This window comes from Neoarius graeffei, chromosome 24, assembly GCF_027579695.1.
Source record: "Neoarius graeffei isolate fNeoGra1 chromosome 24, fNeoGra1.pri, whole genome shotgun sequence".
NCBI classification, from domain to species: domain Eukaryota; kingdom Metazoa; phylum Chordata; class Actinopteri; order Siluriformes; family Ariidae; genus Neoarius; species Neoarius graeffei.
The window spans coordinates 26,436,038-26,463,270 of NC_083592.1; the positions used below are offsets into that span (position 1 = coordinate 26,436,038).

At 42.7% G+C, this 27,233-nt stretch overlaps 1 protein-coding gene across 5 annotated transcripts in view; it reads right to left on the minus strand.

The window, feature by feature from the left end:
* Positions 1-500: 500 nt before the first annotated feature.
* Positions 501-27,233, minus strand: part of kiaa0825 (KIAA0825 ortholog) — a 297,880-nt gene continuing 271,147 nt past the window's right edge. For all 5 annotated transcript variants that reach the window (XM_060906939.1, XM_060906943.1, XM_060906940.1 and 2 more), the window contains one exon: positions 501-1,143. In XM_060906939.1, coding sequence (XP_060762922.1) covers positions 1,029-1,143 — 115 coding nt within the window. In that variant the 3' untranslated portion in view covers positions 501-1,028. The remainder of the gene's footprint in view (positions 1,144-27,233) is intronic.

A 27,233-nucleotide genomic window follows, 5' to 3' on the forward strand; every position in this document is an offset into this window, starting at 1 on the left:
GGATAGGCTCCAGCTTGCCTGCGACCCTGTAGAACAGGATAAAGCGGCTAGAGATAATGAGATGAGATGAGGTTTCCTGATTTCCTGTTTCTCGTCTTTGATTCTGCCGAGTCTACGATAGCCTGTTTGTGCCTCGCTCAACCTATTGCCTGTTTCACGATTTTGCCTGCCGTTCTGGATTGTTTACCCGTTTAAACACACCTTCTGCACTTTTATCTGTCTCCCAACCATCTCTGACAGAATACTTCACACTCCCTGATAAAGAGAAGCACATTCACCTGTCCAGGAACAAACTAATGTTAATGGCACTGAAACAGCCACCGTCAAATGGTGCAGTTGGAGTCTTGGACTCGATTTGAAATTTTTTAATGACTTGGACTTGAACACTGGTGACTTGAGACTGGACTCGGACTCAGGGTTTAGTGACTCAACCACAACACTGGAAGAAACCATATAAACACTTCAACATTTGATCTAATTTTTATTATTATAAATCCATATCCATACAAATTCTCAGACCCAGTCATCTCGCCATCACAATTTGGCTCTTGTCAAAGTTACTCAGATCCTTACACTTGCTCATTTTTCCTGCTTCCAACACATCAGCTTCAAGAACTGACTGAGACCTGCCTAATATATCCCACAGCTGCCATTGTAATGAGATAATCAATCAATGTTATTCACTTCACCCGTCACTTATTTTAATGCTATGGCTGAGTGGTGTATGCTTAAATAGAAATTTGCCAAAAATTACTAACAAGAGGAAATGCTAAGCTTAATGTAACCAGCATCCTGACACTTTGGTGTATGGTCAGAACGTGTGATTCAGTTCAACAGCGGTTCCTTAAACCACATCTATTTACCCTGCTGCTGGATTAATGTCCATCCTAATACAGGACCACATACAAAACAACAAAAACGATAACAAAACAGATATCGCTGTACAGTGAGCTAATACTTCATAATAAAATATTGTAACATGCAAAGACTAATATTGTGCCTTAAAATTTGAATGTACAGCATTCCGGTCATTCAGAGATTTCAGAACAAGGTTCCAGAGCTTTGTTTAAATAAGCTTTCTTGAAGTGATCCACTAAAGTCTTCTCTTCATCTTCGAGTAGGGCACCGTCCTGCATCTCCCACCTGCAACACACAAACAACGGATTAGTTTACCGAGGAGTCTAATAAGCAGTGATATTAGTGATAGCTAGATACCTGGACATACAGAACCAGACACACCTACTCACTCATAGGGTTTCCTGTATTGTGACGATTTTCTACCAGGCTTGTAGTACTCGAGTCCGACTCGTGCCCTAATTTTAAGGACTCGTGACTTGACTTGAGCACTGATGACTCGGACTCGTAAACTGAAGACGAGGACTCAGATTTTTTCTTAATTTTTTTGTAACATGCCATAATAATTTGGCATAAGATATTTATATCGAAATTCATTTTTATACTAATTTTGTGCAAGAGAGAGAATGCACATTCACCTGTTCATACGTGATGTTGAGGAACAAACTGACGTTAATTGCACTAAAATGCCTGGAGAGACGCCCCTAGGATTGTCCGCTTTGCTTATACAGACTTCTCATGCAGTGGGAAAAAATGCACTGCTGTGTGTTCCATATGTAGAAGAACTATCGAGGAGACGACGGGGACAACCTCGAACTTCAATCGTCATTTGGTAAGACTCCACCCAGAGAAGTAAGCAACGTGCTGTGTTCATTGCTCTGTTGATAGCGGGGCTTGCTTGCTGAGCGATGAACTAGCTAGTGTTAACCCTCTCTCATGTTATTTGCGCTGTTGAAAGTGGGCGGGGCTTGCTGAACGATGAACAAGCTTTTTATCTGTAGCCCGTTCACTAAAATGGGGCAGTCGAGCAGGAACGTTAGTCCAACACAGCAGCAGAGACGCTTTCACATAAATGCAGCAACAGTGCGTCACATGGTGCGATTGGAGTCTTGTTCTCGGACTCGACTCGAAATGTTCTTTAAATGACTTGGACTTGAACACTGGGGACTCGAGACTGGACTCGGACTTGAGGTTTAGTGACTCGACTACAACACCGTTTTCTACATTGTAGAACACTGAAGACGCCAAAACTATGAAATAACACATGGAACATACACTATATTGCCAAAAGTATTCGGTCACCTGCCTTGATTCACATATGATCTTAAGTGACATCCCATTCCCAACCCATAGGGTTCAATATGACGTCAGTCCACCCTTTGCAGCTAGAACAGCTTCAACTCTTCTGGGAAGGCTGTCCACAAGGTTTAGGAGTGTGTTTATGGGAATTTTTGACCATTCTTCCAGAAGCGCATTTGTGAGGTCACACACTGATGTTGGATGAGAAGGCCTGGCTCTCAGTCTCCGCTCTAATTCATCCCAAAGGGGTTCTATCGGGTTGAGGTCAGGACTCTGTGCAGGCCAGTCAAGTTCATCCACACCAGACTCTGTCATCCATGTCTTTATGGACGTTGCTTTGTGCACTGGTGCACAGTCATGTTGGAAGAGGAAGGGGCCAGCTCCAAACTGTAAAAACAGTCTGCATGCCTAGGTGCTTGATTTTATACACCTGTGGCCATGGAAGTGATTGGAACACCGGATTCCAATAATTTGGATGGGTGAGCAAATACTTTTGGCAATATAGTGTATATGGAGTTATGTAGTAAACAAAAAAATTATCAAAAACAAAATATATGTTTGATATTTTAGATTCTTCAAATTATCCAGTGTTTCCCTTGACGCTTTACACACTGTTGGCATTATCTTAACCAGCTTCATGAGGGAGTCACCTGGAATGCTTTTCAATTAACAGGTATGTCTCGTCAAAAGTTAATTAGTGCAATTTCTTGCCTTCTTAATGTGATTTCAAACAGTAAACAGTAAATAATAACAATACAGTAAACAGCCCTATTCAACACCACAGCTGTAGTAATCCACATTATGTCAAGAACCGAAAAACTAATTAAAGAGAAACGACATCCATCATTACTTTAAGACATAAAGAAGTGTCTTTTAATTAATACAAATAAACAAAACCATGCGCGGCACGGCACGGTGGTGTAGTGGTTAGCGCTGTCGCCTCACAGCAAGAAGGTCCGGGTTCGAGCCCAGTGGCCGGCGAGGGCCTTTCTGTGTGGAGTTTGCATGTTCTCCCCGTGTCCGCGTGGGTTTCCTCCGGGTGCTCCGGTTTCCCCCACAGTCCAAAGACATGCAGGTTAGGTTAACTGGTGACTCTAAATTGAGCGTAGGTGTGAATGTGAGTGTGAATGGTTGTCTGTGTCTATGTGTCAGCCCTGTGATGACCTGGCGACTTGTCCAGGGTGTACCCCGCCTTTCGCCCGTAGTCAGCTGGGATAGGCTCCAGCTTGCCTGCGACCCTGTAGAACAGGATAAAGTGGCTACAGATGAGATGAGATGAGAAACAAAACCATGGGCGGCACGGTGGTGTAGTGGCTAGCGCTGTCGCCTCACAGCAAGAAGGTCCGGGTTCGAGTCCCGTGGCCGGCGAGGGCCTTTCTGTGCAGAGTTTGCATGTTCTCCCCGTGTCCGCGTGGGTTTCCCCCGGGTGCTCCGGTTTCCCCCACAGTCCAAAGACATGCAGGTTAGGTTAACTGGTGACTCTAAATTGACTGTAGGTGTGAATGTGAGTGTGAATGGTTGTCTGTGTCTATGTGTCAGCCCTGCGATGACCTGGCGACTTGTCCAGGGTGTACCCCGCCTTTCGCCCGTAGTCAGCTGGGATAGGATCCAGCTTGCCTGCGACCCTGTAGAACAGGATAAAGCGGCTACAGATAATGAGATGGGAAACAAAACCATTGAATTTGAAGACATGTCCAAACTTTTGACTGATGTTGCATATAATATGAATTTGTGGCTTGAAATCGGTATAGAATTATGTTAGAAATATAATGAAACTACAAACCACTCCAGTCTCTTTCTTGTGGAACAAATAACCAGAGAAAAATGAAAAGGTGTGGGGATTCTTGACTCATGTAAGCTAACACAGACTGAACCGCAACGTCATGTTAGATAGTAGGGCACTTGATCTCCGGTTTCTTGAGGTGCTAATCCATTTTAAAGCCCGAAGACACATGAAACAATCTTTTAACTTGACTCCGTCGCTCTGCTTCGTTACTACACCTAAGTATTGCTTTACCTGTGTCGAATTAAAAATTCATTCATGTACTTTTACTCAATTACAGTTCCAATAAATAAGTAAGTAAATAAACCTAACGCCTTACTTTCTTATCTAGTCCATCCAAGTACTCATTATTAATCTTCAAGATCATAAGTTAAATATTTCTCTGGACTCTTACTTTATATATTCATTTAAATCATACCAGTTTATATTTAATAATTATTCACTGAATTGAATACGGTTATGATTCACCGATATTCACTGAGCCTGAGGCAGATAATTGTTTGAGTATAAATACACAGATGCTAATTTTTAACATTTTTCAAAAATCGCATTAAAAAACCCCATTTATTTCAATCTTCAAAAGTGGCACGCAAATGTAATAAAGGTGCGGCGCAGACTTGTGCCACTTATCTACGCTGAGTTACATAAAATACTTTGTTTTGAAATCGATAAAATAAATCACGCTTCCACCTTACCTTTGAATAGTTTTAGACCAAACTTCGTAGCATCTTTAGTGCTTTTAGGAACATTTTCTTTCATCATTTGTAATTCTTCCTCACTTACGGTGACAAAGCAATCGGCCACCATTTTTTAAATTTATTTTATTTAACCTTTATTTAACCAGGTAAAGCTTATTGAGATATAAAATCCCTTTTTCGAAAGCAACCTGGCCAAGAGGCAGCAGATTTTATAGTACAAACAATAATACAAATAACAATCATACAATAAATAAAAATATCAGAGATAGATTAACATCTGGGTGGCACGGTGGTGTAGTGGTTAGCGCTGTCGCCTCACAGCAAGAAGGTCCGGGTTCGAGCCCCGTGGCCGGCGAGGGCCTTTCTGTGCGGAGTTTGCATGTTCTCCCCGTGTCCGCGTGGGTTTCCTCCGGGTGCTCCGGTTTCCCCCACAGTCCAAAGACATGCAGGTTAGGTTAACTGGTGACTCTAAATTGACCGTAGGTGTGAATGTGAGTGTGAATGGTTGTCTGTGTCTCTGTGTCAGCCCTGTGATGACCTGGCGACTTGTCCAGGGTGTACCCCGCCTTTCACCCATAGTCAGCTGGGATAGGCTCCAGCTTGCCTGCGACCCTGTAGAACAGGATAAAGCGGCTAGAGATGATGAGATTAACATCTGTAACACATTTTAACATCTGAATTAAAAACAGTGACAAAGCCCAATGCTTTCGAGTTCCTTAGTTTTAAGAATTCTAACAAAGCTATCACGAGGAATCAAATCCGACAATTTTAATTCATCTTGCAGAAAGTTCCGTGCAGAGGGAGCAGCAAAGCGAAATGCCTTTTCCCCCAGTTCTGTGAAGACATGAGGGACAGTCAGAATAAAAGCCAGTGGATCGTAGGCTGTAATGTCCATGATTCCTAACAAGGTAATTTCCGAGATAGGATGGGACCATACCAAGTAGAACCTTATAAATAAAAGTCAACCAATGAGTGAATCTTCTAACAGACAGGGATGACCATTCAGCTTTTTTGTACAAAGTGCAATGATGGGTCAGGTTCTTGCATCCAGTGACAAACCTCAGAGCACAATGATGCACAGTATCCAGAGAACGTAAACATGTAACCGGTGCATGCATGTATAGTACATCACCATAACCAAGCAGTGGAGGAAAGGTTGCTGACACGAGGCGTTTCCTGGCTCCAAGAGAGAAGTGAGATCTATTCTTAAAGTAAAAGCCCAATTTTACCCTAAGTTTAGAATCTAAACTTGAAATATGGTACTTGAAAGTTAAACGTTGAGCAACATGGAAACCCAGGTACCTACAGGACGAGACCAGCTCAATGGCTGTACCCTGGCAAGTTAAAACGGGGAGATTTTTTGACAGCACAGTAACCTTGGAAAACAGCATGACCTTCGTCTCGTTAGTGTTCAAAACCAGCTTCAGCCTTTGCAGACAGGCCTGAACAACGTCAAAGGCCGATTGTAAAAAAGAGTGAAATCTTGCACAACAGACGATGCAAAACAATATATTGTGTCGTCTGCATAAAAATGATACACGGCATCTGATTGCAAAGATCATTTATATAGATTGAAAACAAAATGGGCCCTAAGACCAACCCTTGTGGTACCCCCTTTGAAACCCTCAAAAAAATGTTGATGTCCCTGCCATCTGGACACACTGTGATCTACCCGATAAGTAATTTCTGAACCAAGACACTGCATGCTCGGATAAGCCAATTTTGTGCAATATATCAATCAGGATATTATGATCAACGGCGTCAAACGCCTTGGATAAGTCTATAAATAACGCTACACACTAAGTCCAATGCTTCAATGATGTCATTTAAAACCTTAAGGGCCGCAGAAACAGTGCTGTGATTTTTCCTAAAGCCAGATTGGTATCTTGATAAGATGCTAGTTTCCTCAACAAAATCCTTTAATTGATTGCTGACAAGTCTTTCAAAGGCCTTTGCTAAAATGCACAGCTTCGAAATCAGTCTGTAATAATTCACAACTGAGGGATCTCCCCCTTTTAACAGGGGGAAGAACGAAGGCAGACTTCCATATGCTTGGGACCTCACTATTAAGAAGACTGAGATTATACAATTTTTTGAGATTTACAATTATTTTGCGGAGTCGCTCAAGGTGATTATCGAGAAATAGTCCGAATTTCTCAACCAATCAGCGCGTGAGATTTCCTATAATCACCTGCATATTTACGGTATACTCATACTGATTAATTTCGCTTGTTAATGAAAATATCTGAATAAAGAAATATCCAATCTCATAAAAAAGTGTGCAGTGGTTGACGTGCAGTTGATTTCAGCCAAATGCAGCTGTAAGAACGTATATAAACGTTCTTATTTATCTCCTTTATTTATCGAACGTTTCATACCATTTTAAACAATGCGCAGTGTAAGACAGTGTAAACATGTTCTGTTGTCTCATTTCTGTTACTTTTCACCAACAGGTACTTGAGTTCACTGTAGTATAGACAGCTTTAAACATGCATTAAAGTACAAGTTTAATTGGCTATTTTCCATATTTGACTCAATAACCCACTGAGACAATATGTGTATTTTCACTGAAGAAGAATAATTTGTCTGTATTTCTCCGATGTCTGGTGGTATGAAGCATTATAACCTCAAGAGAAAGGGACTGGATGTGTACCAGTCCCTTTGGTGTCGATGGCAGGTCAGTGTTTGGTTTTGCGGTCTCACAGCGTACGCCTTCCATGTATTTGACTGCACAAACAGTAAAGATATCAATCCGTGCATGTGGTTTCAGCAGTGCTCATGATTCCACAAGTGAAGGATGGATGGACGGACATCCATGTACATCTTGTACAACTGGGTCATTCTAGAATTTCGTGTCTCTGAGATAAACCTTTTATTATTTTCCATAAAATAAATCTTTATTGAATCAGTTTTGAACAGTAATGCAAATTATGACAAACTTTCACCAATACCAATGCTTGATGTACATTTTAGACCCAATTTATCCATATCCATATTTAAATGACTCCCCCTCCCCTCCCCTCCCCTCCCCTCCCCCCCACATTATTGGCTGTCTTCAACTCCTGATTCATCCATTCAACTGGAATAAACAGGAAGTGATTCAGTCTAACAATCTGTCTTTTGGGGGCTTATTCTATTAACTGCTATAACATCAGTTGCATGGAAAGTATTTTCTGTATTATGTGAAATTTCAGGAATAAAAAATATATATATTTTGTATCCGTCCCAATGTTATTGTCAACTCTGTTCACTCTGTTATAAAACTGCATAAAATCCACAAAGACTTTTAATAACACGCATGACACCTGCACCGAGTGACGTCACTTCCTCTGGCGGGAAACTTCAGAAAGGCAGTGAGGGACATTATGTTTCTTCTTTCGTTTAAGGATAACTGAAGTCATTTTAAAATTTGCTTTATTTCTTAACTAGCGTGTTATTCAATAACGTTTTCGGTTTTAGTAACCTTATATCCCGATTCGTATTGGCAACTATCCATCCATCCTTCCATCCGTTATCTCTAGCCGCTTTATCCTGTTCTACAGGGTCGCAGGCAAGCTGACCTTCTTGCTGTGAGGCGACAGCGCTAACCACTACACCACCGTGCCACCTATTGGCAACTAACTGCAATTAAATATTATACTTATCGGCCTGTTCGGTTTTTAGCCACGTTGAATTTAGTTCGTTTGGTCCATGGCAGGCGTCGCTTATCCACGTGATCTTCATGAGACTTGTGCGAGACTTCGAAACGTGAAGTGTCAGCTAGGTGTCAGTGCAGCCATTTTGAAAACTGTTTTCCAAACGAAATATTGCACAAAAACGAGTTTAAATGACGATTACTGCCGACTTTTTTCAAACTTTCCTGATTGCTATCGAAACAAACAAAATTCCGGCTTGATTACATCAGCATTCGAAAGAGGGCGCGCACGTCTTTTGACAACTTTGGCAGATGTTGGTCACTTTGATTTCCGCTGTACGTTTTACTTTCGTCCTACGATGTCTCGCACAGGTCTCAACGCATCTCGTTTACGGCCGTTGCGTTGACATATGGACTGATATATTACATAGTGCATTTCAAACACTCATAACTTGCTATAGTAGCGACAAAATAGCGATCAAAAATGCATTCCGATATTTAATAAAATGATAAATAGAATTTTGATTATAAAAAAAATTGCCTTCAGTTCTCTTTTAATTTGAGCAAAACGTTGAGGATTTTACACCAACACTAGATTAATCATTCATCAAATCTGTTATTGTGATATTGGAGTGAATCTCTCACTCATTAAAAAAAAAAAAAAAATGACACACCTCACCGAATCCAGGGACGCATGTCGGCCGAAACGAATCCGAGATAATCGCAAAAGAAGCATTTTTTTTTCGAAATTTGTGATTTTCGTTTTTTTCCATCATGTGCAAGTTGAGATCTTGAAGAATGCAATCAGTCTTTCAGATAATAGATTGTTTTGTTGGAAAAGCATACATTTTTTGTTGCAAATTGTCTCGTTTTTGTCAGGACTGTAGCCTGCTGGGGGGTGTGGGTAAATTACCATATGGGCCATTCACATGATGATTTAAGTCTTTTGGTTTTTTTCGCGAATCAGCTGTATGATACGAGCTGAGCTCGTGGCTACTTAAGCTGCATACAGGCATGTAATTTCACTATGGAATGAGCAAGCTAAACAGAGCGCAGAGGAGCTGAAACACCGCGAAGCAAACAGACACACGGTATTTACATCGGAGAGAACCATTTCTAGCAAAAAAAACGCAACCAAAAAGAAGTGTTCTAGGACTACATTCCATCGGAGGCACTGATGTGTGCAAGACGACGGTTCTCTTTCTGACGGGGTAAGTTTATTAATCTAAGGCTGTGTGGTTATTTTTGCATGTAACGGAGAGTGTTGTGGTTTGGTTACATGAAACTAGCGTTGTGTTAGTTGTATCATCATGCTATCTTTCTAACGGTGTGAGTAATTTTTCAACCACAAAACGTTAAAGTATACTTTAGGACTTATTTTTGTACTTCATAATTGTGTTGGGCATACTTTGCATGGAAGGAAAATTGACGTGGTGATCTTTGTTTACATGAAAGTAGTATCGTGCTAGCTCGTAGGGGGTGGAGCTTTCCTTAATGTCATGCAGATGAGCACCATTATGTGGCCGCCCTACACCCAGAGTAGCTGAGATGGAAAACTTTGAGGGCGATTTTCTCCCTTTTCTGTTTTAAGAGGTATGCACTTTCAAAAGGCCACACATTCTTCAAATATTGTCAGATCTCCACATGGAAGGCATCACTGGAAAGCTTAGAAACTGTACTTTCTGAATCTGTCAATAACTCAAAATGCCCCCGGGCCGACATGTGTCCCTGGATTCTGTTATCTGACACATCTGATTAAAATCCATACAATTCTGTTTTTATACATGCCATGCGGTCGCTAGCTTGAGGTTAGCATGTGGCGACACAAAAAGGTGGGGAATGTCAACTCTGTTATCGTCAATTCAGTTTGTGGGTTGGCCAGTTTGACGATAACAGAGTTGACGAGGACTAAATTTTTGTTGTAGCTGTTTGTTTGTTTTCTTTCAACACTTGAAACGTACCCGCAATTATAGAATGGGTCGCAAGCTTTAACAGACTTCACTTTTCAAAGTAAGGGATGATCCCTGATTATAATATCGGACCTTTTTAATCGCTCGCTCGCACGCACGCACACACATACGTCTGAGAAGGACACTGCATTGTGCTTGGAAAGCACGGAAACTGTATGTATTAACTGTGTTGTCATTTCCACTATAACAAAACCTCTATTTTATGGCAAAACAATTGCATTTTCTAACCTGTGTGTGTGTGTGTGTCTTTTTATGCATCTCTATCCAACGGGGAGGAATTCCTTCAGAGGAGGATGTATGGACTCCATATATTGGAGAAGAAGACACGGCCTATAATCTGATGCAGTTCATGCATACAAAGAAGCCCCCAGTGTAGGTGCACTTTGATGGAGCTTCTGCCTCGGTCATTGTGTATCTGTCTCGATCAGACAAGCTCTTTTTTCTTGCGTGGCCGGCGCTGTCAGTGCGGTAATTACAGGCTATATGGGGAGGATTTGTTTATGTAAATATGTGTGTTTGATGCATGGGGGCCTTTCTCGCCTGTCTGCTCTCGACGCTGTGTCTCTTTCTCCCTGTCACAGGCCCCTTAGCAGAGCCACTGGGCCTGAACCTGACAGCAACAGCTCTCCACGATGTGTGTTTTTCTTTCTCACACACTCCGTTTCCTATCGCGATGCATTGGTGTGCTGCCTCAGTGGCACTCTGGAGAGTACACACTTCCCATTCTTCACTACACAAAACTGACCAAAAAAAAAAATAGCTACATCGCTTCAGTCACTCATTTCCGGTCAGTCATTACCTCCGAGCTAGAAACAAATAACAAATAATGGAGAACACGAGCAGAACACAATATTTACAAATGTCAGCGACGCGCCCACGCCGACCTGGTGACTGCGTGGATGGAGGGAGGAAGAGGAAACGCTGAAGCTTTTTTTCAATGTTTAATTTTCAAATAGGATTAAGCAGAATGACATTTAGTTGAAGGTTACCCGGGCCGCTCGCGCCGCGCCGTCTTGATATTGATATTCCGCCGGCACTGTGAAGCTTGTCAGTGGGACAAACGCACTTGATAAATGAGAAGGCCAGCAACAGGAAGGTGTTAAGTGCAAATTTGAAATTGAGGGAAGAGAGGCTTCCAGCATGACACCAGCAGTAAGCAATTTACTACGAACCGTGTCTGTCGATATAATATGATGTGTGTACACTTTCAAATGGCTCATTTATTTTATCTGTGTGTACTCAGGTTCGACACGAGAGATCAGAATTTACCGGAACAACAATAGTAACAAGTGTAAAATCTTCAGTATTGTGTTGTGGTACGATGTCAGTGGGTGCCTCGGCTTCAGTACGGAGAAGGAGACGGATTTTGGGTCGTCGAGGAACACACAGCAATTCTACCAGCTTTTCAGTCTTAATAAGGCAGCTCTGTCGTGCCCTTTCATTCTTATCGCCCTGCTCATTTGTCATGCATTAATACCATTCTCGCTGACTCTGCTCTTTCTCTGCATACAGAGCAGGCTACATGCATTAGGACTCATATATTTACTGAATTTACACCATCCGCCAGAAATGTGCTCACATGACACCATCCAGAGCGCGAACGTCGTAGGTTGACCAATGTTTGCACGCGCCGTGCGCTTTCCCTAAGCAGAATGTATACAGCGCATAGCAGAAGAGTCAAACAGGCACAGCCAGGCCTACACGTATTATCAACACATGTATTATCAACACAGACGTCCTGCCGCATTCCACAATGAAAGGTTCGATTTGAAAGTCGGCGAGTGAGCCCTGAAAGTCAGCCGAGTTCAAAGCCATCTATCTTCCTAGTAGGATCTGAGGTCGAGCATGAAGATGGGACCCAGCGGACCTCCACGGTGTTCCCATGGCGTTAAACCCTGCTCCAGTGCAACATCGAGGCTCAGCCCCCAATAAGGGCCGAGAGGGAAACTAGCGAGGCCATTAGAGTAACTGTCAGTGGTTTTCCTCAGCGCACCGTGTTTCCCAGCGAGCCCGTGCTAGCACCCAGTCGCTGTCAGGTACCCGTGTTTGTTTAAATGTGTGCCTGTCAAACAAAGAGCGATGCTGCTCTCAGTGCCGGCCCACAAAAAAGGGAGTCTGACAAGTTCCGCTAATCAGAGACTTCACACATGCTTAGCACTTCAAGGATCCATCATAACACAAAGCTAAATATTTAAAGTGCTAAACTTTGTGAAAAGGTCAGGGCTTTCCATGCGTGCCACAGGCAGGAGAGATTTGTCTGCTGGGAGAAGGATCGGTCTGAGGCTCTGCAAGTTCTGCCTTTTGCCCTGGGATGAGAGGACGCCGGTTCATTTCATGCTCCGAGGTTTTGCCCTTTGGAATTGCAATATATAGCCAGGACAAGAATAGGTCACATGAAGAAAGGCCTGGAAAGCCACTGGCTTAAACTCTATATCCTGTGATGCATACTGATGCAATGTGGTTTTACTGTCTTTTATGTCCGAATGAAACGTTCGTGTTTCTATTTTTCATGAGAAAACAAAGCAGCGACAAACTAAAGCAACAATAAGAACTACACCAACTTCTGTACATTAGCTGAAGCATGAAAAAACAGATCACCCACAGTGAGCTAGCATCTTCCATCAGTGACTGGCCCTCGTCTCCTGCCGTTCTCCTTCGTCTCACTCCATCCATCATCTCCCCATCAGCCTCTTCCTTCTCCCTCCGCTCTGATGTCTGCCAGCACAAACGCTGCTGCAGCGCCTCCACCGGCTGCAGCGAGACAGGAGTCAAGCGGCTGATCAAAGCTCCTCCAGACAGCCCTTCCAGCACCACCTTTGAAAGACTGAACCGAGAATCTCATATTTGCTCCACGGCTTTACGTGTCCAATCCCTTCCACCACTGATGAGCTCCTGCACATCAGAGAGCGCGCTGCACCAAAGAGCTCAGTTTCACACACAACCCTACTGGCCTGAGCGTCTTTGAGGCCAGCGCTAATGGTGTGGTGGGAACAGAGAAAAATGACAGAGTGGGTTCAGGTAAGTGCTAAGACTGTCTGAAAAGTTAGAGGACTTTCCTGTCTGATTAGTGTTCCACAGGGAAGGAAACATGGGAAGGTGAAAGAGCTGAAAGTAAATGAATGGAGCCGAAATTACTAAATAACTAAAATGTTTTCAGGGTAACGTCTTTCAGGAACCAGTACAGCTTTTTACACTCTTCAGTTCTTTTAATTTTAACACCGTCCCATATTTCTGCAGAAAAAAATAACAACAACAACAAAAAACAACAACAGTGTACTGGGGAGGGTCGAGTGTGTAAATAAATAAAAAAAATAAATATTAATACATTTGCTCACTTGTCTTACATTCAGTTGGATTAAGTACTTACTTATACTGTGTGTGTGTGTGTGTGTGTGTGTGTGTGTAAAAGAAATCCAAAGAAGAGGAATAAATACAAAGAAATTAAAATGAAATTAATAAAATCATAAATAAATAAAATTTAAAAATAAAACTGAACTATTTAGATTACGGAGCTTTAAATTTTAATTTAACCTGCGAAGAATGAATGAATGAATGAAAGCCAAGCATTCCATTAAGTTGCCAGATTTAACAGTTTTTACCAAGATAATAATAATAATAATAATAATAATAATAATAATAATAATCTCATCTCATTATCTCTAGCCGCTTTATCCTGTTCTACAGGGTCGCAGGCAAGCTGGAGCCTATCCCAGCTGACTACGGGTGAAAGGCGGGGTACACCCTGGACAAGTCGCCAGGTCATCACAGGGCTGACACATAGACACAGACAACCATTCACACTCACATTCACACCTACGGTCAAGTTAGAGTCACCAGTTAACCTAACCTGCATGTCTTTGGACTGTGGGGGAAACCGGAGCACCCGGAGGAAACCCACGCGGACACGGGGAGAACATGCAAACTCCGCACAGAAAGGCCCTCGCCGGCCACGGGGCTCGAACCCGGACCTTCTTGCTGTGAGGCGACAGCGCTAACCACTACACCACCGTGCCGCCCCAATAATAATAATAATAATAATAATAATATGGTGGCACGGTGGTGTAGTGGTTAGCGCTGTCGCTTCACAGCAAGAAGGTCCGGGTTCGAGCCCCGTGGCCGGCGAGGGCCTTTCTGTGCGGAGTTTGCATGTTCTCCCCGTGTCCGCGTGGGTTTCCTCCGGGTGCTCCGGTTTCCCCCACAGTCCAAAGACATGCAGGTTAGGTTAACTGGTGACTCTAAATTGACCGTAGGTGTGAATGTGAGTGTGAATGGTTGTCTGTGTCTATGTGTCAGCCCTGTGATGACCTGGCGACTTGTCCAGGGTGTACCCCGCCTTTCGCCCGTAGTCAGCTGGGATAGGCTCCAGCTTGCCTGTGACCCTGTAGAACAGGATAAAGCGGCTAGAGATAATGAGATGAGATGAGAATAATAATGGGCCACAGTGTTATAGTAGTAGTAATAATAATAATAATAATAATAATAATAATAATAATAATGTGGCCCATATATTAGCAGAATGCAAAGTGATGGCACAAACCGAGTACAAGAAATGGAGACACGATAAGATAGCGCAAGTGTTGCATTGGGAATTATGTAAGAAATATGGTCTCCCATTGAATGAAAAGTGGTATGAACATCAAGCTGAAGGAGTCCTGGAAAATGAAAAAGTGAAGCTACTTTGGGATACCAAAATTCAGTCGAACAAGGTTTTAGAATGCTCTAGGCCAGCTATTGTAGTGGTAGAAAAAGAAAACATCATCTGTGCTATCATACACGTCGCCTGCCCTATTGATACATGGGTAAAAGACAAATAAAAAGAAAAGCTCAAAAAATATAATGAACTGAAGCATGAAATAAGGAGAATTTGGCATTGCAAGAATGGTCTCATTATTCCCATCATTACAGGGGTACTTGGCACAGTGAGTTCGAACTTCTCAGGCTGGCTGAAGAAAAGTGAGTTGAGCACAAAGTTTAGAACGATGCAGAAAGCTTGTCTTTTGGGATCAGCAAGGATCATAAGAAAGGTGCTGGATACCTAAGGTCATGGGAAATGACTTCATATCCAACAAAAGCAAACTCCAGCAGTTAACATCAAACACTGAGGTATAGCATAATAATAATAATAATAATAATAATAATACATTATCTGTAGCTACTTATCCTGTTCTACAGGGTCGCAGGCGAGCTGGAGCCTATCCCAGCTGACTACGGGCGAAAGGCGGGGTACACCCTGGACAAGTCGCCAGGTCATCACAGGGCTGACACATAGACACAGACAACCATTCACACTCACATTCACACCTACGCTCAATTTAGAGTCACCAGTTAACCTAACCTGCATGTCTTTGGACTGTGGGGGAAACCGGAGCACCCGGAGGAAACCCACGCGGACACGGGGAGAACATGCAAACTCCACACAGAAAGGCCCTCGCCGGCCACTGGGCTCAATCCCAGAACCTTCGTGCTGTGAGGCGACAGCGCTGACCACTACACTGAGTGTGAATGGTTGTTTGCCTCTATGTATCAGCCCTGCGATGACCTGGCGACTTGTCCAGGGTGTACCCCGTCTTTCGCCCGTAGTCAGCTGGGATAGGCTCCAGCTTGCCCGCGACCCTGTAGAACAGGATAAAGCGGCTAGAGATAATGAGATGAGATAAAAAAAATCAAACTTCCTGGTTATAATCTAGTGCCTCCTCGTGATATCCATTTACATGAAGTAAATGAGAGTAGTTTCAAAAATAGGCAGGTGAAAAATCTGTTTTGTCTTTTTAAGAGGCCAAGTGACTGCTCACGCAGTGCTCACTCTCTGACTGGTGTGCTCATTTAAACACACCCAGTTCTTAACCTCTACTGGAGTTTGTCAAATAAAGCAGCACCGGCGCTCTGTTTGCCCTTGGCTCTGTCTCATATCAAGAGTGCACTCTCCTCGTGTAGATGACACCTCTCACAGAAATAGCAGCTCCTGAGCCGCTACCCAGGACCTTATCACTTCAGCTAAATCATTAGCCCTCTTAGCCACTGAGCTGTCTGACGAGCCCATGGCAAAACTGTCTCTCACAGCAAACTTGTATTGTTGGAGTCCTGTATTATAATCTAGATAATGTGTGATCAGTGATACGGGCACTAACTAGCTAGCAAAACTGTTAACAAAGGATTAACAGAATAATGAAACTTTACGCTAGCCCAGCTTTCTTAAAATCCTTCCATATTCCTCCCATATAACACACACACACACACACATGTACACGCCATAACAAGCAGCAGTGGCAGACACCTGCTGATGGCTCCAGCGAGCTCCAGGTCCCAGGGATCAAGCAGCTCCACAGAGGCAATCCGTCTTCCCTGACAGGGCTCGGCTGCACCCCGAGAACACTATGACAGCCCTTATTTTACCACAAAGACGCCGTGCCGACACACACCGCCTCCTCACAATGCACCCATGCAACAGCGTACAACAGCCCGTACAGCACAGTCTCCACGAGCCATGGGCTTATAAATGAAAAAACAAAGCTTTGCACTTATAAACACACACACACTTGTGTACACACATACACACATATCTGTACACACACAACAAGCAGTTTCTCGCTGTTCCCAGCTGAGCGTATACAGCGATTTCAAGTGATTCAGTCTGATTTCACCTAGATGTGTGTCTACGGTGCGAGCTATCATTTATTCAGCGCCTCCCTTCATAAATAGTGCATATTTTAAAAGGAACACACACACTGTAGCTAGAAAAATGGCTATTCGCAATCGGAACAGGTTCAAATGATGACATTCCCTTTTGAAGTAATTGGCCTTCGTGGTCATTCAGGGCCAAAGATTTCCAGCTTCATCTGAACAGCTTCTTGTTCTTGTCATTCAACCAGCACAGGAACAGCGATGATGTGATTACTCAATAGTCCCAGTGTTTGAACGTGATAGCTAGTGTGACCTGATTACCAGAGTATCGATCTTTCCGTCCACTTCCACGCTCTCGGCAAAAGTGGGAGTCCAAGCAATTTATGCTCTTAACACTCACATTTACATTTATTCATCTGGCACAAGCTTTTATCCCGAGTGACTTATACGTGAAGCAGACGCCAATTCAAGCTTCTAGCAGTTTGAGGTGCTGACAGCAAACTAAAGTGTCCATCAACCGGCCAGACGCAAGTGCAAGAACGAAGAAAGGACTTGATATAATGCCTACATTATATAAGACCAACTACAAGTGATTACATACACACACACACACTGGCCACTTTATCAGAAATACCCGTACACCTGCTGTTTCAAACCTGCAGTTCTCTAATCAGCCGATTCCTTGAGAGCACCACAAAGCATAAAATCATGCAGATACAAATCAAGAGCTTTAGTTAATGTTCATTTCAAGCACCAGAATGGGAAAAATTATGATCTCAAAGTGTGACTTTCTTTCACTGTGGGTGTTGGTTTGAGCCAGATGGACTGGTTTATTTGAGTATTTCAGAAACTGCTGATCTCCCGGGGTTCTCACACACAACAGTCTCTAGAGTTCACACAGAATGGTGCGAAAAACAAAAAACACTGAGTGAGTGAGTGACAGTTCTGTGGATGGAAACAAACGCCTCGTTGATAAGAGGTCAGAGGAAAATGGCCAGATTGGTTCGAGCTGCCAGGAAGGATATAGTACCGGTAGCTCATAGCAACTCTACACAACCGTGGTGAGCAGAAAAGCATCTCATCATGCAACAGCAGAACACAACAATGGGTTCCACTTCCTGCAGCCAAGAACAGGAATCGTAGAATCAAGAACAAGTTCCTATTAAAGTGGCCAGAGTCTATATCTGGCAAGGCAAAAGAAAACACACTTGGACATGCAGACAGGACAAAGCTGAAGATGTTTTTGCAGTAATATTTAAAAGTCAGTTGTATCACCGAGGCTCACACGTGGTTGTAACTTCCTGGGTGTAAATTTAAGATCACTGCTCCAACTTGTCATAACCTGAATTTTCCACGAGACCATTTTTATGATAACGGTTAGCCTACGTCATTTCAAAGCTATTTAACAGTCATTCCACGAAATCGAGTCGTACATGAGCTGACGAGGCACGTAGCGCCAAGTTGACTATAAGCCATGTACGATGAGATTGAGTGGAATAACTTTTATTTTATCCACATTCACTGGATTTTGAGAAACAGAGCATTTTGGTTTTTTTTTTTTGGAAATTTGTATAAATAAAAACTTTATACAAAACGTCCGACAAAATCATTTCCGCTTAGCATGTAAACAAACCGGCAGAATGACAGGAGCAATTTGTGAAAAATGCTATAATAATAATACTTGAAAAAAATAATAATAAAGGGCGGCACGGTGGTGTAGTGGTTAGCGCTGTCACCTCACAGCAAGAAGGTCCGGGTTCGAGCCCCGTGGCTGGCGAGGGCCTTTCTGTGCGGAGTTTGCATGTTCTCCCCGTGTCCGCGTGGGTTTCCTCCGGGTGCTCCGGTTTCCCCCACAGTCCAAAGACATGCAGGTTAGGTTAACTGGTGACTCTAAATTGACCGTAGGTGTGAATGTGAGTGTGAATGGTTGTCTGTGTCTGTGTGTCAGCCCTGTGATGACCTGGCGACTTGTCCAGGGTGTACCCCGCCTTTCGCCCGTAGTCAGCTGGGATAGGCTCCAGCTTGCCTGCGACCCTGTAGAACAGGATAAAGCGGCTAGAGATGATGAGATGAGATGAGATAATCTGTGGTTGGTAGAAGAGAGCAACTGGACTTGCTTGAAGATTCTTGAAAACGTTTCGCCTCTCATCCTAAAGGCATCCTCAGTTCTGTCTGACTAAAGGGAGTATCCAGTATTTATCCTCTCATGGATCATCATAGAATCCGAATCAGAATGCTGATGGCTGCATTGTAGGTGGCTGATAAAAGATGTCATAGACACCCACCTCTGTTCAGTGATGGTCGTTCCAGGTTGACAAAAAAAGAACGATCCTCTCTGGCTAAGATGTCTGCCAGTTTTCTGGAAGTCCTCTCATACTCCCGCACCAGTCGAAGGGATCTCATCCCAAAGTGCGTAGAAACCACGGGCGATTGCTCTAAGACAACGAGGGAGGCTCAGCCTCCTCTAAAAATGACGAACATCGTGTAGGATGAATTGCGCTAGGCTTATGTTATAGCCGACCTTATAACATTGCTATTTCAGATCCAGAATCATAGAAATATATGTGCTCAACCCAACTACAGTGTGAAATCATTCCGTTATAACTTTCCCCAGTTCGCCTAATGTGCGCATGAGTTTTTCCCCCTCGTGACAGCACGATGCAGCCCAGCCTCAGTGGATTGGGAGCTATGTGCTTGTCAATCTCAAAATGCAAGACGATTATTGGACAAATACTGCGAAAACGCCCGCCCACGGAGTCTCATGGACTCCCAGCCTCAGTGGACTTCAACGGCATTTGGGAGCTATGCGCTTTTCAATCTCAAAATGCAAGACGGTTATTGGACAAATACTGCGAAAATGCCCACCCACGGACTCCGAGCCTCACATGGGAGGGACATGGCAGTTTCCGCGAGGAGACTGGTGATTGGTGAAAGCGGCCGGATATTTTCTTTGATTGACAGCTCGTTTCAACTATAGACAGGCAGCGGTACAGTGTTGCCAGATTGGGCGGTTTTAAGTGCATTTTGGTGGGTTTTGAACATATTTTGGGCTGGATAACGTCAGCAGTATCTGGCAACATCAGTTCAGTCCCATGCGGATTCGCAAGTGCTGTGGTGTATTGTAAGAGATCGGCTTACATTTCGATTTCATTCATTACATACGGTTTCTACCAGCTTTTTTAGTTTGTATATATTTTCATTGTAAATAAAGTGTAAATATAGTGTTGTCAAGTTTGCTATCTTAGTTCCAGAAATGTCGTTTATTTGAGTGACTGAACTTGAACTTGAGGGGGCTAGTCAGCTAGCAAGAAAGCTGCGCACGGATGCCAAGCATTGCTGATTTAATTTTGGCGAAGCCATTTGCCAGTCTTCCTTTCGAGGAAAAAATTAAAATTAAAGAGCAGGGTAGACCAACACCTCAAACTGACTTGGTGAAAAAGGTAGGGAATAATACTCGTTCCTTTCAGCTCTCCTGGTACGAGAAAGTGAATTGGCTAACAGCAAGTGACCCACATCAACAACAGTAAATAGGCTACTTTAGTAATATGTCATGAATGGACCAAAAATATAGAATCTATTTAAAATGTTTATGCTGAGTATATTATATTGGAATATATGTTTTCTGGATATGAATTAAACACAGCTACAATTTGGAAAACATTTTTAAACAAAAACACAGTCGAGGTCAATTTTTAAACAACATGCCACAATTTTAAAATATAAAATGTTAAAATATAACACCCCCCCCCAACACCATCATGTATATTGGACAGTAGGCTAATGGGCCAAAAGAACCTGTTATTTCACAGTTTGTGACCCTGCCAACAATCAGCCAGATCAGAGGCAAGAGTATGGGCAAAACTGATGTGTTTTTTCTTTTAAAATCTGGAAATATCGTAACCGACCAGCCTCCCCTGTTTGAAAGACTACCAGCCGCCACTCGTAGAAAAATATCTTTTTTTTTTTTTAAAGATATTTTTTGGGCTTTTTTCACCTTTATTGGATAGGACAGTGTAGAGACAGGACAGGAAATGAATGGGAGAGAGAGACAGGGAGGGATCGGGAAATGACCTCGGGTCGGAATCGAACCCGGGTCCCCGGATTTATGGTATGGCGCCTTAGCCACCTGAGCCACGACGCCCCCGTAGAAAAATATCTGTGACGAATCTCAGTCGTCCAGGTACGTAGTAATCTGTGGTTGGTTGAAGAGAGCAACTGGACTTGCTTGAAGATTCTTGAAAATGTTTCGCCTCTCATCCGAAAGGCATCCTCAGTTCTGTCTGACTAAAGCCACCTACAATGCAGCCATCAGCATTCTGATTCGGATTCTATGATGATCCATGAGAGGATAAATACTGGATACTCCCTTTAGTCAGACAGAACTGAGGATGCCTTTAGGATGAGAGGCGAAATGTTTTCAAGAATCTTCAAGCAAGTCCAGTTGCTCTCTTCACCCAACCACAGATTACTATGTACCTGGATGACTGAGATTCGTCACAGAGAGATGAGATAATAATAAAGAGATACGTTCTTCCTATCAAATACTTTCATTCCATATTTGTTACTTTTTTGTATATTTTAGGCTTTTGTTTTTGAGTAGAGGTTTTTTTTTTTGTTCTCGGTTGGTTCAACAACACGTGCCGCCATTTTGTTTTTCTCTACTCACGGTATATGAGCTGATAGCTGAGTAGTAGAGTAGCCAATCAGAGTGCGCGATTGCTCATATCCAGGGAATGTGGATAGAATAATAATGGATAGATAATGACATTTATTTAATAAAATTCTGGACCAGATCTCCATTTTAAGTAGTTTGTATATAATTTTTAGTCCTGTATATCTTCAGCGGATCATCACTGGTACTCTTGGTAGCAAGAACAATCACATTAACTATGAGCTAGCCAGTAGTGCTGTATAAGCTGCAAAGGCAACCAGGTATCTGGCATCACAACGTATGCATCTTCACTGGCGCTTACATGGATGGACTCAAATTACATCTAAAGTCATTCAGTCATTCATCTTCAGTAATGGTCAGGGTCATGGGAGATCCATAGTCTGTCCTGGGAATACTGGGTGTGAAGCAGGTTGGGAATACACCCTAGACAGGATAACACTCCACTGCAGGGCACTACACACACACATACACACATACACATTCACTCACATCTACCGGTAGGTGCAATTTAGACTCTGCAGTCCACCTACTTGCATGTTTTTTGAGAGATTGAAGGAAACCAGAGAACCCAGGGTAAAACTCCACACCGACATTAACCCGAGCTCTGGATCAAACTAGTCACCCTGGAGCTGTGAGACAGCAGCAATGCTACCCACTGCACAGGCCCGGTAGATTGTTCCACCATCTCCTGACCACAACCAAGAAGACCCTGATCTTTGGTAGGTACATCCTTTACTCTCCTCCCAAAAACTTGAAGTTGATGCAAGCAGCTACAGGCCATCTGAGAAGAATGTGTGTTCTGGTTGATTAAAGTCCACACGTGCTGCCATGTTTTGGATCATCTGCAGTGGCACGCTGGCCAATAGAGAACATTCCAAACAGACCATTTCCTCCCATGCTAATGGAAATTTTGGGGGGAGTCTGGAGATAACAAATCCACCCTGTTACCTCATTAAATATCAAATGCCAGCTAATTATTGCTGCATGCGTTTTCAAACACTTTGCTTAATTTATTGTCACACTCACCCCTAATCTACAGATGCCTATCTCAGGGTGCTACTCTTTTTTTTTGTTGTTCTTACAATGAAATGATAATCTTTTGCAACTACATCAGACAACAGAGGTATGAAATAGATAAGGAGCAAATGTGCACACCTTCATACTCACTTTCCACCTTGTAAGGATTTGCAGCTATTGTTAGGATTTAAAGACAAATGTCAGTCTAGAATGGATTAAGTCTGAAAGAGCAAGAGGTGCCTTTTATAAAAGGGCTTACTATTCTTTTCTGGTGCGTATCGGATCATTTAATAATCATGACACCATAACTGTGCATTCGTGATGGAATATACCATTTGTTTTTCTGCTGAACATTAAAAGTAGACGGCCTTTCAGATTTTTCAAGTGTAGGTCATAAAAAGAATTTTCCCCGACACCCAATTGTTTTGGTTTAGTGGACCGAAAGCTACTGAATCCGAATCACAGACTTCCAATTTTAGTAGTTTTTTAATAGAACAATTAATGAATTTAGAGCCATGTGGCTGTAAATTCTCCGCTATTTTTTCCTGCTTCAACCCAATTCAAGATACTACGTCATGCATCATGTGGTGGGCTTTCCTTGTTCGTGCAAGGCATTGTGTGATACAAATTTGAAACAGGAGAGGAAAATGGAGGACGCGAGTGTGCGAATGAAATGTGAAAAACCGACTACGGAAAACGAGAGAAAAACACATTATGTTATAGACAAAGGAAAGGAAACGCAGGACCAAACTAATAGATATCAGCGGTCAGCGAGCACCTTGGTGTGATCAGCTGTTCGTTTAGCGACGGAATGATGGAACTGTCAGTGCACGGCCAAAGGTAAACCTGTAGATGGCAGTAATACAATGCTGGATGCCAGCTGCTGTAAAACCCAAAAGAAGAAGAAGAAAGTAAACCTGCGCATGCTCACACGGACTTCCTCTGCCTGCTTGACTGCCCAAAGCGAGTGATTTCATGCACATTATTTGCTCGGGAATCCCCTCGAATTAAATCACTTCCCAGCCACAGAATGGCCTGTTTTTTTTTTTTTTTTTTTGAGATATTACAGAAATAAATATATATCACAAAGACCAAATTTCAGAGGGAACTAAATTTCACCGATTTTATGAAATCGAAAGGTCATCTAGCTTTAATCTCTCATCTAATACATTGTCGCTAATAATATTCTAAATATAACCAGTTACATAATAACGAAACACAGAGTTAATTGTCAGAGCCTTAAACAATGACCATGCTACTCTAACTATATAAAAGAAATGAGATTAACACATCCACTTAAACCGATCTTGAATTAACAAGACTTAAAGCATTGCTGACCTCTGCCATTGAGCGCATGTGTAAAAGCCCTGGGGTAGAGGCTAGTAATGAGTGAATATATGACCACGGTTTAATATCATTCCTGCGGGGGTCAGAATCCCAGCACTGTAGCCTCATAATTACTAAAACCTCACAGAGGAGGCATGGCTCAAATCAGTCTAATTGGACTGCTAAGAAAATGAGGCCACCACTTAGATGTTCTCCACCATCCATCCTTCTTTCTTTATTTCTCCCTTTAGCTTTGGCTGGTCTTTGGTCTTCAAGAAGTCACACGTGATTTAAAGTTATTGCATTTAGTACACAATAGCAGCCAACTGGGTATTAATTAGCCGTTATTAAGCTATTCCGTGATTGTACTGATAACCTGGGGGTTATCGCGACTTGAGCTTGGGGTGGAGTTAAGCCAGCATTCACTGGTTAGACAAATACTGAAGCAGTACTTGAAGTACATAGTTGATCTCAATTAGTTTATCTGGTTAAAGAGAATATTTTAGTCTGACCCTCAGTGTCAAATTGTATTTCGCTGCAATCAAATTCCAAACACAATTAAATCCCTGGAAAATCAAATTCAGGATCTGATCTGATCACTGTACTGGCAAATGTGACAACGTCAAGTCAAGTCAAGTTTATTTGCATAGCGCTTTTAACAACAAACATTGTCGCAAAGCAGCTTTATAGAAAATTAAAGACTTTAAACATGAGCTAATTTTATCCCTAATCGATCCCCGATGAGCAAGCCTGTGGCGACGCTGGCAAGGAAAACCTCCCTCAGACGACATGAGGAAGAAACCTTGAGAGGAACCAGACTCAAAAGGGAACCCATCCTCATCTGGGTGATAACAGATAGTGTGATTATACATAACTCGCTTCTATATAGTCATAAAGTGAGATGAGAACTGTGTAACCAGGAAATTCATTATAGTTTTAAAGAAAGACTGCATGTCAATTTAATAAAATCATTAAAATTTAAACTTGATCATAATGATGTATGTTTATTTCTCTAATATCTCACAAAATATCAGGCAATTCTGGTACTAGGAACATATCTAATTTGAGGGGATTCCATAGCAAATAATGTGCGTCAGATCATCCGGTTCGTGCAGTCAAGCAAATGGAGGAAGCGCATGTGCGCATGCGTAAGTTCACCTTTGATCATCCCACCGTCTCCGCTGATCGCCGATATTTATTATCCTTTCCTTCGCAATACAGCGTTTTTTCTTTACGCTTTCCGTTACTGTCGTTGGTTTTCCACGTTTCATTTGCACACTCATGTCCTCCATTTTTCTCTCCTGTTTCAAATTTGTATCTCACAATGCCTTGCGTGAACAGGGAAAGCCCACCACGTGATGCACGATATAGTATCTTGAATTGGGTCATGGTGAAGCAGGAAAAAATAGTGGAGAATTTAGGGCCACATGGCTCTAAATTCATCTCATCTCATCTCATTATCTCTAGCCGCTTTATCCTGTTCTACAGGGTCGCAGGCAAGCTGGAGCCTATCCCAGCTGACTACGGGTGAAAGGCGGGGTACACCCTGGACAAGTCGCCAGGTCATCACAGGGCTGACACATAGACACAGACAACCATTCACACTCACATTCACACCTACGGTCAATTTAGAGTCACCAGTTAACCTAACCTGCATGTCTTTGGACTGTGGGGGAAACCGGAGCACCCGGAGGAAACCCACGCGGACACGGGGAGAACATGCAAACTCCACACAGAAAGGCCCTTGCTGGCCACGGGGCTCGAACCCGGACCTTCTTGCTGTGAGGCGACAGCGCTAACCATTACACCACCGTGCCGCCCCCTCTAAATTCATTAATTGGTCTATTTAAAAAAAAAACTAATAAAATTGGAAGTCTGTGATTCAAATTCAGTAGCTTTCAGTCCACTAAACAAAAATAACTGGGTGTCAGGGAAAATTCTTTTTATATGACCTAAACTTGAAAAATCTGAAAGGCAGTCTACCTTAAACATGAAGTCTATTTTATTGAAGTTATAAACTGTTCGCTGATGGAGACTTGAGTGCAAAACTATTCATGACAACTGCAGTCCTAAAGTTATCATAGTGATTGTAGTCTTCAGCCATCATAGCAGAACTGTAAGTGTCCAGAGGCATCTAAGTGTGTCTTTCAACTATCCATATCAGGCCGTCCTCTACAGGAGCGATGCAATGAGACTCCAGCCAGATGTAGGGCATCAGGATGGATCAGGTGGGTCCGAAGAGGAGAAGAGGTCAGCATCACTGGTATCTTAGGATCGCCAATATCTAAGACCTCTCCAAAAAATATTTGTATAAATAAACATTTCAATCCTATTTGGATGTCACAACATCCTGATCAAATTACTATTTTATATTTTACCGTTTTCACATTTAGCTCCATTGTCTACAAATAGTTCAACACCAGCTCGATACAAGGCCTCAAACTGTGTGAAATTCCGGGACGTGTTGACTCTGGGTTTCGCGGCGAGCGCTGATGAATGAGCCAGATGGTGTGTGCATACCTAAACAGGTAGCTGCTCCACATGCTGGGGAAATGGATGGGAAGCGAACACTGGCTTGCATCTGCTCTCCTGGATTTTCGAGTGCAACATCAATGGAGGGCTTTTCTGTCGCGTGATCCCAAACTGACAGCATAGATAGACTCGTGGCTGGTCTATAATCTGTAATGTCATTTAGTCTCCTTTATGAAAAATAGGCCTGCATATGAATGCTGGTTCCAGACATTAGGAAGATTTCAGAAATCTTATCCTGCATCTCTTTTTCACTCTTTTCTCAAAGACACAATGGGCTTTAAAGACAGCAAAGTAATTACGTACATCTAATATGAAATCATTTGGAATGTTGTGTGTGTGTTTTTTAATTAATTTAATTTGAATTAACAAGATCAACTGTGAGCTACTGCTCACTTATGTACGTATCCCCCCGCTCTCGCTTATATCAGAATGCAAGCCATCGAAGGAATAGGACTTATGAATGTTGACTTCAACAAATAATTAACCCTGAAACAAGTAAGTAAAGAGCAGTGTTCTCTCCGGGGATTTCAAACAGCATCCTGGTAAACTGTCATTCTGAAATAGTATTTTGCTTCTTGAAATAGCGTCAAAATCCACCCTATACGTTTCGTAAATACATTCAGTCGGTAAACAGGAAGTCGATGTGCGACAGACCTGAAAACGGTACACATGGTATAGAACCCCAAGCTGAAGCTCGGTACCAAGTGGCTATGATATGTGGCTGCTGAGAAAAAGGGCGTTTCGGACGTATTGAGATACAGACAGACAGACAGACGGACAGAGGTAAACCAGTATAACCGCCCCCCAAGCGGGGGTATAATTATTC